The 16497-nt window shown below is 40.9% G+C and overlaps 1 protein-coding gene across 1 annotated transcript in view; it reads left to right on the top strand.

Annotated features, from left to right (window-relative positions):
* Positions 1-16497, top strand: part of LOC115591395 (cadherin-2-like) — a 147695-nt gene that overhangs the window by 111068 nt on the left and 20130 nt on the right. The window contains exon 14 of the mRNA XM_030433389.1: positions 13439-13578. Within this exon, the coding sequence (XP_030289249.1) occupies positions 13439-13578 (140 nt within the window). The remainder of the gene's footprint in view (positions 1-13438; positions 13579-16497) is intronic.

Genomic DNA, 16497 nt, shown 5'->3' with positions numbered 1-16497 from the left:
CTTTTACCTACCTCATTGTTTTTGGATTTTGATTTATGTCAAGTGGCTGTAACACTTTAATTTCCCTTTGAGATTAATAAAGTACTCTATCCATCAACCAGTGTCTCATATAACTGGCAGTTTCAAAAGTGGTATTTTTATTAAGCCCACTCTGTAGTAGTAGCTATATCTACATACATTTTAAGCTAATCATTTTGACTTATCACCATACTTTGGTTTTGTAGAAATTGCATTTTTGTTGTATCCTGTGCTGGTTAAAAATGACAAAAGTAACAATTCAGAGTAATGTTTCTCTGTTACTGTATTTGTTTATTATTCAAGTTTGTCTTTTGCATCCCTCGGGATCAACTCGTCTCCGTCCTCCTCACCCTCTGCCATCTTTCCATCAAGTAACGTAACTCACTGAAGCTAACCTGTCTGTATTCCCGGGCAGCAGAGACGTTGTATGCAAGGATTAGTCCGTGGTGTCACCGTCATACGGAAGTGCTTCTGTCGGCTCCACATACACGGCCATGTGTGGCGGTGGCATCACCGACTTATCCTTTCATTTCAGACCGCAACAGAAAGCTCCGCTGCGCTGAACTTCAGACGTGTTCATAAAAATGTAGCTTGTGTAGACGCTACCGCGCTACTTGGTCAATAAAAGAGCTAAGCTACTGAAAAGCTATTTCATTCAGAAAGTAGCAACGCTACCACCACGCTACTGAGAAATACAACACTGCATGAACGCTATGCATGAACGTTAGTTGGTGCTCCAGTATAATCGGTACCCCTGAAACTCATCCAGTGAGGAACGTTCCGCGGTGCAAAAATTAGTGCGATTAAAATGCGTAAATTTTTTTAACGCGTTATTTTTTGTGTGATTAATTAATCGTAATTAACGCGTTAAAGTCCCGGCCCTAATCACCAGAGCTGTGACCAGATTAGGTAGACATTGAGACAAAGTTATGTCTGTTGTTGAAATTTGGCTCACTTGACCATTAAGGAGAAATGAAAGAGACTCAGAGACACCGATGGCTTACGTTGAGATAGTTTATAAAACAAGGTCTTGGAGGAGCAACGTAACACCACGTCTGTCTACACAGAGTGCTGCCATGAAAATCCTAACCAGTCTTCCCCAGGTGTCCAAAATATATCCCACAGCTTCAGGAGGAAGTGCTTCCATACATAGTTATCTGTGAAATAACATAGCAAGGGGGGTTATGCAGAATCTCTCCCCTTTGGCCAGAGGACTAAGAGGTAAAATAGGTCAGAGACACTTTTGTGAACAGTCTGTAAACATAGATATATATCGAAGGGCTCCTTACAAGGTTTACACAAACAGTTAGCTTAGCCTTGGCTTGGTTCGCCAGACATCTGTTCTGTAGACATATCTACAATAGCTTTGAGTATCTACGTTGCAGAGATAATGAGAAGATTGCAGCAATCATCACTGTCTTTATCCAGACCTTAATGTCTGTACAAGACACATATGACCCCCTATTTTTTGGAAACATAACGTCCTAGAAATATTATTTTTCTTCCCCAACAGATCCTGCCTTTTTGATTGTGAGATCAACACTAATCTTACCAAATTTCAATTTAGGTTTCGGGAAGGTTTGACAGGATTACCTGCATGCACTTACGTTCATATTAATAACTAAATCAATTACACTTTAACATCTTCATACAATTCAGCATACAGACTGTTACGACCAGGGCCTAGGGGAAACCCTGGTGCAACAAGAGTGTGAGACTCCCCCCTTTCCCATCCTCTAAGCACCAGCAGCAATAGCATTTTTAAATGGTTTTATTAACAAACATGGATTGTACACAAACATGCATGCTGGCAGTCTGGAACAATGGAGGAGAGATCCCACAGGAACTGGGGAGGAGCCGGCCTTTAAACCCATGGCTCCAGGAAAGCAGCCAATCAGCTCCACAGGGCAACCTACAATCAGACACACCTGCAACCAATCTCACACACTCATACAGGTAAAAGAGGGATATTAAAGAAGTCATCACCTGGAAATCGCAATTTCTCTCGTTAAATCATGCATATTGGTGTTGGACCTCAGTTGAAACTTGCCTGAAAAGCTGGAGTTTGAAAGTGGCTTATTTTTTTTCGCTTTGGCTCTTTTTCCGAACAAGAAGAGAGCACAATAGTGCGCGTTCCTAAAGCACGAGATTTTGACTCTGCTCCTGTGGTGACGTTACCACAGGAGGCTACTTGCATCGGCTCACAGCCGTCCTCAGCCAGACTTTCTGAGTGAGCACGCCGAATCTGCTTATTTCTCTGTCATTTTCACGCCATACATCGTGACCGCCAGCATTAAAACTCAGGTCTTACATGTAAAACACGAGTGTGAAAAGTAAGAAGGAAAAAAAAAGAATTTACCATTCAGAGACATCCTGCTGTAAACGTGTCTCTTCCACTGTCTCTGCCTCTTCACTCTCCCGTTCGGTTTCCAACTCCGGCTCGTACATAAATGCCCGAATTCTGTAAGGTTCGTCATTTAGTGTGTGCGCCATGACAGGGGGCTGTTTATGTTTTGGAGTCTGTGTGCATGCAGGCTCGCCCCCCATTCCGGCTCTGTCCTTCCTGCGGCCAATCAACGCTCGCCTCATTACATATTAATACAATGCACATCCGGACCGGTCAAAACCTCGCGCATGATCTTGTGTGAGAAAGTCCGGTATGAAAAAGTGTAAGAACAAGCTCTATGTTTGATTTAAAAAAAAAAAAAAAAAATTCTAATAAGTTTTAAGAATTGATCCAAACCGATCCAAGAGGGACTGGATATGTAAAAAACCAGGTGATGACTCCTTTAAAAACAGACAAATGGAATCATTTATGACCTCTAGGGTCATAACAGACATGTATGGTGAATTGACAGGTATATACAGGTATATAAAAAAAAAAAAACATCTAGACCCCATTTAAAAGGATCATGTAAAACACTGCATATATTAGATTCTTAGGCAAACCGATTAATACAATATATCAACGCACCATAATCATCTAGGTTTCTTAAGGCATATTATTTAATTGCTCATACTGAAAGGGTTAGGGTTAGGGTCTTCTAATATGGATGCAGACTCACTTCTCTTGGAGAGGTTATTAGCACGATCACAAGGTAGCATGATGTCATCTTCTGCTGCAATTCCCTGAGTTGATCTTACTCATAACAATTTGCCTTAATATTTTTTTGTAAGAAATTAATAAACAACATTTTTAAAGTATAGCTGTCCAAATTTGAAAAAATTATTAGTGCACGTATTACTAAATATCAAAACATTTGAATGAAATTGGATTAAAATCATTTTAACAATAAAAAAAATCCCTACTGGTTAGGGCTGTAACGATACACCAAACTCAAGATTTGGTTTGTATCACGATTTTTGACCCCGATTCGATACAAACCTCAATTTTTTTTTCTTTCTAAATTAAACATTTTATTAATGTAACATTTCAATAACTTATGTATATGATACTTGTCTGATAGTATCAGAGATGCAGAATTTGGAGGGCGTGTCTATCTGATGGTCTGTTAACTTCACAGATCCCTCACTCAACTTAATACAGAGAAATGTCCCACAAAACAACGTCACAGAACCAAACTAAGGTAACATAGTAACTGTAACTGTCTCTGTAACTGTACGTGGAGAAGCGTCCTTCCTCCCGCCCGTCCTACAGACTCCTCGTCACATTTCTGCCCTGCGTCTGTCACCGGCAAAAAAACTTTACCTCACCAAGTGTTTCTGATGAAAAAAAATCTCTGCGACAGTCAGCCCTCCGGACCGAGATTTCAGTGAACTTTACCCCGGAAGAAAGTCTCTGTCGGTTTTGATTGACAGGGGAGACACCGGGGAAACCCCTTGAAAACACACACACGTCATCATCATGACGTGTACCGTCAGGTCTCTTTAGGAGCCGCAGCGCCGGCTTTCTGTGTGAATTACGCAGCGGTTCGTCTTTACAGTGGTGTTTCGCTCTGTGTGAACGAACAACAGCGGAGAATTGACGAAAGACCGCTGCGGTGTTAATGTGGTGTTACTTACAGCTCATAGGGCTGGATCTGGACTGGAACTTGTGTCACGATTCTGCCTTCTCAGAGAGCGAGACAGGTCCGTGGATTTGAGTGTCGCGATTTCAGCTTCGATACGTGTATCGTTACAACCCTACTACTGGTACACCAAAGCGAGGGACCAGGTCTTTTATCAGACATTTCACAACTGTTTTAGCATCCTCTCTTCTTGTTGGATATGCTTCCACCAATTTGGAAAACATATCAGTGATTACCAGAAGGTATTTGTAATTTTGGCAACTTGGCACATGTACAAAATCTATTTGCATATTTACAAAGGGCCCCGATAGCAGAGGCAGGTGATCATGTCTTATTGAACTGCCTTTCCTCCTGGTCTGCTGACATGTCATGTCATGCAGTTTGTGTAACCTGTGTGATGCCTGGTGCAAACCATTGTGAACGAATTACCTCATTTATCCACACTTTTCCTACATTTCCTGGACCGTGTGTCATAGCACATGGTGGAGTGAACGAGGACAAACAGGCCAACCATTGGGGTGGAGCCACAAGCCAGACTCCGCATTTTGTGTACAACTTTTACATACCCATAAATTTTTTTCCTCAGTATCAGCACAGTTTTGAAACGCTGCAACATCATTGAAGGAGGGCAACGTAGTGAGCTGTGTTTGTTGCAGGGAGGTCCATTGATGTTCCACAGAGGTCAAAGAAACCTGATCTGTCTAAAAGACAGTCTGATACTGCTGAGAAAGCATAAAGTGAGTCAGTGTATATAGTAGCCACCTTGTCCTTGGCTAGTGTGGAGGCTCTGATAAGAGCATACAACTCTGCAGCCTGTGCCGAGGTCCCATGAGGAAGTCCCCTAGCTTCAATAGCTTTCCAGTCATTCACCACAGCATATCCAGCTAAGTATGTGTTATCAGACGGACGAGAGGAAAAGCCATCAGTATACAACATAAGATCAGAATTTGGTATTGGGGTCTGCATGAGGTCTGGTCTGGGAACTGTGCTGGTTTCAATCACTAGATTATAGGGCTGTAACGATTCATTTTAACAACGAATCGATTCATATCATGATTTGTAGTTGCCCATACGATTCAAGGACAATCTTGGTTCATTTAAAACAATATGATTCGACACGATTCAGTGACTTGAAATCGATTCAGAAACTTTTTAGCCAAAAATTCAACCAGTGTGGGGGGCGCCAGTGAGCACTGTATGGAGTAGTTGTGTTTTTCCAGGGCTCCTCTCCACATTTGAAATAATTTGGTCATTTACTTAATATTTCACCTAATTTCCCGGTTTCGCCTCACAGATACTTTCATCTAAGTGAGAAGAGAAAGCCTTAAACAAGGCCGATGGCCAGCCATGTCTGGAACTAGCGGAGCTAGCTGCTGCAGCCCCGGAGTGAGCTAACGAGTCTGATCTGGAGTCGGAATCAAGCTTCTTCGCAGCAATACGATGTATGAGCAAGACGATGACTGACCGTTTTAAATGACTTGAAGGCATCTTTGATATCCACCCAGGCAACGCTGGCGAGTCTCGGTAGCTGAATACAGGAGGTGGAAAATGCTAGCTCGGAGTATGATCGCCGCCTCTCGCTCGTTGATCAGAAATGTACGAAAATGCAGTCGTACAATGAAGCACTTCGCCTGAAAGTAACCAACCTGGAGGCAGCTCCCGGCGGCAGAATATTAAAACCGTTGGCTTGCCTGAGAAAATCGAGAACAGACATTCAATGGAGTTTGTGGCAAAGTTCATCCCTGAGCTGCTGGGCGTCGGTGACTTTTCCAAGCTGCTGGAAGTGGACCAGGCTCATTGGCTGGGAAGACGATACTCCGAGGATGATGCATGCCCGCGCATTATGATAGTGCGGATTCATCATTTTCAACTGAAGGAGAAAATATGACAACTGACCCGCCAGCAGTTTCCTCTGCGCTACAAAGGAAAAGCAGTTCACTTCTTTCCTGATTACCCGGCGGAGGTGATGAAGCAACGCCAGGCATTTGATCCTGTCTGCAAGGGACTCCGAGATGCAGGTTTGAGGAGCGGCTTCATCCTCCCAGCACTGCTGCGGGTCTCCAGCAGCACCACAAAGTTTTTTCGTCCCCGCAAGATGCTGAGGCTTTTGCAGAGACTCGGTCTTGAATACTTCCCATCAACATGGCGTATTTCAGTATGTGACTATTAAGTTGTTTGTATACCAACCAGGACTTTTTTACGACGGTTTGTAAGGTAGGTTAACATATTTCTCACTGCTGATTTTCACAAGCACTTATCCTCATTAGTGGAGAGGGTGCGTGGTCCCTGTGTTAAGTTAGTGGCCGGTTAGTTGTTCCTGTATGGTCCGGCAGCCCCTAAGAGAGTATGTAGGGTCTGTAATCTCACTTTGTTTGGGAAAGTGGGAGGGAGGCAGGAGGGTGATGTTCTTGTTCGTTTTCATGTGTTTCTCTTGTCTTTATCATTATTTTATTAGGGTATTACCTTTGTACACTGCTACTATGCAAAATCCATATGCATCCTAGTACACCTACGTCAGGTGGTCAGGTCACTTTTACTAGTTGGAACGTGCATGGCCTGGGTCATGTGCTCAAGCGAGCTAAAGTGATGTAGTGTATTTGCAAGAAACACATATAAGACCCACAAAGGAAAAGTTACTTAGATGTAGCTGGCCAATCAGATTTTTCAGTCCACGTTCTGCAGTAAAGCCCGGGGAATGGCAATTTTGATCGGTAGACTGTTCCTTTTAGGCCTGTTTCTACTGTGAGTGATCCAAATGGCCAGTTTAATTTCGTAACTGGCTACATTTACTCATTTCATGTTACGCTCCTTAATGTATACGGACCAAATTTTGATGACCCAGCTTTCTTCCATAAGATTTTTAACTCACTACCCGATCTCTCTGATACACATTTAATTGTAGGTGGTGACCTCAACTGTGTGCTTGATAGCCATTTGGATAGGTCAGCCCAGCTAAATCAGTCGTCTACCTCCTCCACGGAATTGATTGAATGGCATAATGTCTAGTAGATGTCTAATCTAGTTGATATTTGGAGGCTTGGACATCCTACAGATAGAGATTATTCTTTTTTCTCACAAATGCACAATTCCTTTTCAAGAATAGATTATTTTTTAATTGATTCTAAATTGATATCAAATGTGATTGCCTCAAAATATCATTATATTTTAATTTCTGACCACTCTCCAACTTCATTGGCCCTTGATCTTGATCATAAGAAACAGCAGTTCACCTGGTGTCTCCACCCATCATTTTTTTCCGATGCATCATTCTGTCAATATATATCTACTAAGATCTAAGAATTCCTGGAGAGAAATGACAATTCGGAAGTCACAGGCTCCACTTTGTGGGACACTTTTAAAGTTGTGAGTCTGGGTCTCATAATCTCTTTTGAATCTTCACTGAAAAAGGAAAGGCGGAAGCGACTGTCAGAAATGGAAACTGAACTATCACAGTTGGAACTTGACTACAGGACTTCCTCCAGCCCTTCCACCTTACAAAATATTCTTAAACTTAAATATGAATATAACACTATCCTATCCAGTTAGGTATGTGATCAGTTGTTTAAGATCAGGCAGAAACATTTCGAGCTGGGGGACAAGCCCGATAAATTATTGGCCCAACAGTTAAAGTGAAACTTTCGGCAAAAAGCAACCGAGGCTTTATTTGTGATTGAATATGAGTCAAACCTTCTTGTAAATGCATAATTACGATGAAAGGGACACTTTTAAGATTTACCTTCGTTTCGTTTTCGGGCAAGCTCATTTTTAATGGAGTTCAGGGATCTCAGTGCGTCCGTACCTAACTGCCTGTTAGGTCGCACTCAGGGATCGACACTTTTTGTCTGCCATGACAGTGACGGGCTGGAGATCCAGCTCCAGCAGTGAGTGAAAAAAACCTTCTTTTTAGTAAACTCTGTGTACACAAACATTGTTCTCAATGCTGGTGTTCATGTGTAGAGACCCCGGTGATACTACGAGCAAAGTTTCATCTTGTGTCGAGCCTTCTTAGTGTTTTAAAAAAAGAGATTTTGATGCTAGCGTGCCAGTGCCCCAGCACTCCATTGAAAATTAGCTTGTCCGAAAACAAAACTACAGTAAATCTTAAAAGTGCCTCTTTCGTCATAATTATGTATTCACACAAAGGTTTGACTCATATTCAATCACAAATAAAGCCTTGGTTGCTTTTTGGCGTGACTTTCACTTTAAGAGTCTTGCAAGCTAGTAGAGCCATTCACAAGATTAAATCAAAGATCGGAGAATTAGTTGTTGATCCTAAAAGTATAGATGATTGTTTTAGGGAATATTATGCAGAGTTATACATGCCAAAAGCAAAGGGGAACATTTCTGATTGGCTGGGGCGTCTAAGACTCCCTAAATTAAGTGAGGCTGCTCGAGAAGCTTTGAATTCTGACATCACCACACAAGCGATTCTGGATGCTCTAAAATAATTTCCCAGTGGCAAGGCCGCTGGCCCAGATGGTTTTGAACTGAAATGTATAAAAAATGTTCTCTGAAGATTGCTCCCCTTCATTTGAGGATGTTCAATCATTCATTTAGAACCCAGAAATTTCCGCTGACATTATATGAAGCCAATATTTCATCTTTTCTTCATCTTTTCGTCCTATCACATTATTGAACTCAGATATGAAAATTTTTACCAAGTTAGTAACAATTAGGTTAAATAAATATATATCATCCATCACTCACACTGATCAAACTGGCTTTGTCCCTAATAGATTTTCTTTTTTTAATGTCAGAAGATTGATGAATATAATGTACCATAAGTATTAAGGCTGAAACGATTCATCGAGTTACTCGTTAAATTCCTATGCACTATACGCGCAGGGATCTGATTGTTCCACACGGACCGTTGTTCAGGAAGTACACCAGCGTTATACAGCCTATAAGAGCATGCTAACCATGTAGCAACATATTAATGCAGCACACCCACTTAACGGGAAGAAGCTCGGCGAAACACTCATGATAATCATTTTCACCTAATCGAAACTCAATTCCGACACCAAGCAACTAAAGGAGCACGTAGAAAAAACACGCTAATGGCGCATGTCCGAAAAATTAGCGTTAGTGATTACGCAACTTCATGCTAACGCTACATACAGCATGTCATATGAAAGCTGGGAAATTTCAACGGTAAACGTCTCATCACTCTGCGCCCAAAACTCACTGAAACAGCCGCCGAAGAAGAGCAAAAATAAACATTACTTTATACAGACATGATCATGAATTACGTGCTACATTGGCTGTTTTGTGATTATAAACTCTGTTTGAGTGCATTACACCGCCTCCACCGGCTATTCCAATGTGTCTGTGTCACCAAATGGCCTTTACTATTTAAGTTTGTATTCACAGTTTTACATGTTATACATGTTTTACAGTAAGTTGATTTAACTGTATTGTTGTTTAATTATTGGCACTGTCACTTAATAAATGGGCTTAGTTTTGGAGCCAAATGTTGGAGTTGGAATGAATACCTCTGTTTTTTTGAGAAATGCTTGATCATTTTACAGCCACATCATTTTCGTTATGCATTATTTGTTTTGGTTGTTTAAAAACGCAAAAAAAAAATTATCCGATTAATCGATCGATAAAGTGCTAGATTAATCAATTACAAAAAGAATCGATAGCTGCAGCCCTAATAAGTATAGTCAGTGCTCGAGGGTGGCTGCCCTCTGCCTAGATGCCAAAAAGGCATTTGATCAAGTGGAATGGGCATATATGGTAAAGGCTTTGGAGGAGTTTGGATTTGGTAACAGTTTGTATCGTGGATTACACTGTTATATGCTCATCCATCTTCCTTCATTCTCACAAATCAAGAAAGATCAGTGCCGTTCCGATTACACTGCGGTACATGCCAGGGCTGCCCCCTCAGCCTGTTACTCTTTGCCATTGCTATTGAGCCTCTTGCCATTAGTATCAGGAATCACCCTTCTATTGAACCCATCCGGCTGGTTATGTGGATCACCATATTTCCCCATATGCAGACGATGTTGTTCTATTCATATCACAACCAGAGAAATCTGTTCCTGTTTTGCTCGATCTTATTAGAACATTTGGTAAAGTTTCAGGATATACAATTAACTGGCAGAGGAGTGAATTCATGTCACTGGGCAACAATGAATTTTTGCATAAGCTCCCATTCAAAATCACAGACAGGCTTAAGTATCTTGGTGTAGTTTTGCCAAAAGACCCTAAACTAATTTTTAAGCTGAACTTTATTGAGAAAGTGGAGAAACTGAAGAGGAACATTGAAAAATGGAGGACTCTTCCTCTTTCTATGGTGGGTCGAATAAACGCCATCAAAATGGTTTCCCTGCCGAGGTTCTTGTATCTTTTTGAAAATGTACCTTTTTTTTTGCACAGTTTTTTTTTTTCAAATCTTTGGACTCGATAGTTCTGCCTTTTATTTGTGGCTTTTAAAGCTCACAGAAATTCAAAAACTCATTTACATAAGCCAGGGGAAATGGGTGGGTTAGGACAACCGTATTTCCTGCATGATTACTGGGCAGCAAATGCTAGAGCCCTTGCCTATTGGCAGGAAGGATAAAATATGGAGGTATCTGCCAGGACTCCCCCCTGGGTTGCCATTGAAATGAGTGATGTCAAAAACAGTTCTCTTCCAGCACTTCTCTTTTCAACACCCAGATCTCCTGCAACTCTTAAGATGGAAAATATGATCATTTTTAATTGCTTCAAAATATGGCAGCAATTTAGGAAGGGCTGCAGACTACAAGACACTTCTATCCATGCTCCAGTATATCGCAATCATGCATTCTGTCCATCCCTCTCAGACGGTTCTTTTAACAGTTGGAGGCTACTAAAGGGTATTCTATTCCCACAACACATTTTTTCCGATATTTGCAGACTAAGAATTATGTCTGTTAGTGTGTGCCTAAGTTTGAGTCCCTTCCGAAAGATAAAAAGTCCCACTCTCTGAAGAATTTCTGGAAGGAGGAGCTGGGAATTCAGATTGGAGATGATGTTTGGAAGGAGGGCCTTGGTAGGACCCGATCTTGCTCTGTCAACATCAGGCACCAGTTAATCCAATTTGAGGTGATACACAGGCCTCACTACTCAAAAATAAAACTGCACAGAAGTAACCGATGTAAATCTGCAGAGGGCTCTTTGACTCACCTCTTTTGGACTTGTCCGAAACTGTATAATTTTGGTGTAACATTTTTAAGTGGTTTTCTGACATGTACAACTGTGTGTTTGAACCAGACCCAATGATTGCATTATTAGGGGTTTCTGCTTCTCTACTTAAACATAGAGTTTCGGTGCAGAGCACAATTATGTATGGAATGGTTATTGCAAGAAAATGATTTTAAAAATCTGGAAGTCAGATACTGTGCCTCAGTTTAAGATCTGGTTAAGTGAACTTATTGGTGTATTGCATATGGAGAAGGTTTGATATGGCATGATGGACAATCTTAATACATTTTCGGATATATGGCAGCCATTTCTGGCTCACTTTGATAAATATAACACTGATCTTGACCAGCAAGGGAGTTCATAGAGAGCCATCCACCTATACCATCTCTGTTTAGTATTTAAGCTAAGATTCTAGCGTCAGTGATGCAGCAGTGTAATTTATTATTGTTTGTAAATATACCCTGTTTTGTTTTTGTGTTATATTTTACTTGTTGTTTCTACTCTGTCTTTTGTCTGTGTCTGTTTTTTGTAACTTGTCTTGTACAAAATTTTAATAAATATATATTTTAAAAAAAACAAAATTCAATCAGTGTGACTGTGAAATAAATACCTGGATACTAGACAGAACAGGTGAAGTTTCCTAGATCCCTGTTGTTTCTTGTAAGGAAATCAGGTTTAAATTAATTATGGATATAAACAAATAAACAGCAATTAATGGCAAATGTATTAACCTTTTATTTGAATGAAGTGCAACCAGGAGGTTAACCTTTTCTGCTCTCATTTTCAATATAAAAACAGTACAGTAAGTACAACCAACATTTCTTCAGGTTGAATTAACAGTAGGTGTACCTGCTACTTCTGCTGTTGTTTACAACATAAAAACAGTACAATAGTAATTCCAAAGACGGAGTGCAATTGACATTCTGCAAAGCTGACGTTACCTTGCACTGCTGCTGCAGCAGTAACGCTGCTATATGTGCCTGGACGGTCGGCGTTGTGTGAAATCCCATGGCGCCTTAGTAGGTGGTTGGAGAGATTTGTTGTGTTGCCGTGTTTTTTAACTTGGCTTTTAGATACTCTACAACCAGCGAGCAACTTAATTAGAACATCTTCGTCTTTGCAAAAGCCAAAGTGTTTCCACACACACTCGCCGTCCCCTCTGCCATCCGCCATGCTGCGTTTTGTTGTTGTTCTGAGATTCGCGCTGCTGCCTGCACGTGCTGATGACGTCACAGACAGGCAGACTGAATCGAGTAACGTTTAACATGTCTTTATTGTTAAAAGTGCTAAAAAACACACATCCTTAAAGTTTGCCGTGCTTAAATCCAATGTGCAATTTCCTAGTATCAATAGAATCGATTATTTGCCATTTCAAACCATTTTTAATCGATATATGTCGCCTGGAAGTTCAACTTGCTGAGCACAGATCAATGTAGTTGGATCGTAGGAATATAAATCGATTCATCGATGTAGCAGATGAATCATTACAGCCCTACTAGATTACTGTCATGTTCAACTTTGAAGGCAGCTGCCCTCATGGAGGAAGAAAGGTAAATCAAAGAGCAAGATACATCCTCACAGGACAGTTGTCAAGGACAGAATGCAGTAAATCAGACAGCTAGAAAAAAAAGAGGAGGATCCAGTTACACACACACACACACACACACAGCCAGACATGCATCAGCTCCAGAACATACAACCACAACCACAAATATACATGCAGAGACCGACAGACATGAGACAACAGAGCATTATGAGACGAGACCCACCCTTTGTGAAAATGCTAGCAAAACAAATTTTTTCAACAGAAAACTGCAGTGAAATGAGATCAATGTAAAACACTTGATCACTGGTTTTAATGTTGTGTCTGATCGGTGTAATATTACAAAGTAAATTGATATGTACAAGGGCATTTTAGTTTTTAAAGTAGTCAGATAATGTGGCGGCCACACTGCAATGAAATTTGTTAATGATAATAAAGTACCCAGATGATGATTCTGACTTTTTTCTCCTGACCCCTGACTTTTCCTCAATTTCGCTACGTACCAAAGTCACGTATTTCTACTGTTAAAAATGGCAAGGATAAGGTGTACTAAACATTCTTGGGTTGCTATTGGAGCTGTAGAAAGGTTGGTTTTGTTGGTTGTTTTTTAACATTTGACCTGAATTGTCCTTTATGTTAAATAGTGTCCATATCATCTGTTGCCACACTTGTCCTGCAGTGCTGGTGCTGCTGTTTGTCATGTGGATGAAGAGAAGGGATAAAGAGCGTCAGGCCAAGCAGCTCCTCATTGACCCGGAGGACGACGTCCGAGATAACATCCTCAAATATGACGAGGAGGGAGGTGGAGAGGAGGACCAGGTTACTACACACACACACACACACACACAGACGCACGTAGTAAATGCTGATCGGGGTAGCTGAAGCTCAGAACGTAGAGTGGGTTTTCCAGTAACCAGAAGATTGCTGGTTTCGATTTGTTGACTACCCTGGCTGCATGTCCTTGAGTAAGATACCAAAGCCCAAATTAATCCTTTGCAGGGCAGTGTATGAATGTGTGTGTGAATGGGTAAATGTGACAAGTGTCTATTTCCGTCAGTAGACTGGAAAAGCACAATCTAAATCCAAGTCCATTTAACCTTTATTCAGTCTGTTATTTCTGATGGCTGAACTGACTACAGGTTAGTGTTACATTACCTGTGACTGGTTGTTTTGACTCTACGTTTATCTTATAATCTGATGGTTATGGCAGAAGAGCATGTATGAACAGCATATATATATACACTGACATTGGCCTCATTCTTTAACACACAAAGACTCACTCCCTCGCAGTCACGCACACACAGAATTCCAGAAATTAACCATAGAAGACACACTCTGGCTCTCTAAAGTTTTCAGTCATTGTCATCTAGTTAAGATTAAGTGTAGTACAAAAGCCTCGAAACAGGATTAATTGCTTTCTGTTCGAGAACAATTACCTGTGGCCCTCCTCACAACTTGTCTGCTGGTGCCAAGCACAACCTGTTCAACACTAATGTTGGGAAAAATTCTCAACCCTCATTTACCCAGCTCACTACACTGAGAACATTTTCTTTTTTTGTTTTTTTTGTTTTTTTTACAGCAGCAGTAAAAGGAAGTGAGTTCACAAAGTATCTTTATAAACATATACACACACCTTAGGTTATGTATTTTACAGTATTTTACTGTTAGCTTGCTGTTTCCACACTCATGGAACAAACAAATATTTTCTACCAATTCCTTTGTATGAGTTCAATATTTGCTAGGCCCGCACTGCTTCTTGGTTTAAGTCACATCACCCAGAGTCCACCACTGACGAAGGCATGCGTCTTGGCTAGCTGCCAGTGATTAAAATGGCAGCATTACAACGGATCTGAACAACAGCCCATATGACTAAGAATACTCACTGTGGATACTTTTCCTTCTGCCTGCAGAGTTTGCCAAAACTCGATGCTTGTTACGACCCAGCTCGATAGGGGAAAAGGAAGTAACATAAAACCTGGTGTAATTGGTAATTAAAGTTATTTATTTATGGACGCGGGATCGTCAAAAAAAACACAACCAATAAACGAGGGACAGAGGGCCTGTGGGTGCTGTTAAATCAAAGAAACAAATATAACCAAAAGAGGACTCGAAAAACTGAGCTACTGTTTTTAAACAAACTGAAAAAAAACCTCTCTGTCTACTTCCAGACTACTACAAACCAAAAAACTGTCAAAACAGCACCCCTCTTCCTAGTGGGTCTAACAAAGAAAAACTACACGTGTGTGCGATCAGTACTCTAAAGCAGGGGTCCCCAAACTTTTTTCGGTGGGGGACACATCAACTTTCCTTTCTGTGGTGGGGGGCCGGTGTCAGTCTATAACAGGAAATGATATTGACCAACTACCACAGTTCAGCTATTAAACACCAAGTCCTTACCAAGGTACAGAACAATTACCCATTAATCTCAATGTCCCAGTTCAAAATGTTGCACCATAACTGCATATGAAAAACAATACAAAGGGATCTACCATGTTAAATAAAGTTTATTTAACATTTCATTTATTTTCATTAATTGTATATATTAGGAATTGAGCAAAACATCAACACTTATAGAGAAAAAAAATGCAATACTGCTGTTACATGACTTCTCCTAAAAGTGTCTGTATTTTAACTTGGAATAGTTTTTATATAAATTACACAAAATATGATATGTTAACCTGTTTCGGCCATAAGCGGTCAAACTGACCGCACATCACTTCGCGGGGTTTCATTGTTCCATTGTTCGCGCGGTTTGCTTCTTTCATTGTCTCTCTTGTCTCTAACTGTGTTAGCGGTCTCCAGCTGTGCCTCTTTGTGAATTTACTTGTGAGTTAATAGTCTGGTGAAATTTTCAGATAGCCAAATAATTTGACTGATAATATTCTCATCAGCCTCAGCTTTACTCGTTGTATAGTGTTAATTAGCAGCTTAATTAAAATAGTAAGCATGGTAAGTATTATACCTGCATGTTAGCGGTGTAATTGTGAGCATTTTGTCAGGCTGGTGTTAGCATTGAGCTCTGCTGTGCCTAAAGGCCTTGACACACCAGGCCAACAGTGAATCAGTGGTGGAGTTGGAGAGAAAAGATGATTGGATAGTCAGCAAAGAGAATCAGTGCACAGAAGAGAAACAGAAAAAGAAAGGGAAAGCCACTTTCAACTTGACGCTGTGGTATTGATGTGATTTCACCCATATAATGCAGTTTCTTTAGTCTTTGCTTCATTGCTTCACATTTAATCTCACATATTGTTGATTAGAATTGGCCATAATAGTGGGAGTGAAGTCAATCAAACGTTGCCTCATGACAATGGTTTGTACATCACAGTCCTGTGTCTTGTGGCTTTGTCCTGTGTCTTATGAGACTCACCTTACATTACCATGTTTCTCCCTCAAAAACAATAACTGTCGATGGTGATATGATTGAGACGACAAGAGTCTAATGAGCTCTTTGTGTGTTTACCGTTGCAACCTGCAAACCACTGTTAGACGAGCGCTACAGAGCACAAATCGTCCTAAAATGCAGTTGTCGGTTTCATTTCTTTGTCTTGAATGTCTGTACTCTCAAACAACTCATGGGTGGAACAGTCTGAGGCATTTGTTCACGCTGAGTGGCCCGATAGCGGCGTGGAGACTGCTGTTAGCTGTTAGCCGCTGGCTGTTAGCTGTGGCGCTGAGAGCGTAGCGTCCAGGTTAACTTGTGACACCTATTCATGCATTCTTTATTCACTCTGTACAAAA

Source organism: Sparus aurata, chromosome 11 (assembly GCF_900880675.1).
Source record: "Sparus aurata chromosome 11, fSpaAur1.1, whole genome shotgun sequence".
Taxonomy (NCBI): Eukaryota; Metazoa; Chordata; class Actinopteri; order Spariformes; family Sparidae; genus Sparus; species Sparus aurata.
The sequence above is the reverse complement of the archived record's forward strand: the minus strand, read 5'-3'. Positions and strand labels throughout refer to the sequence as shown.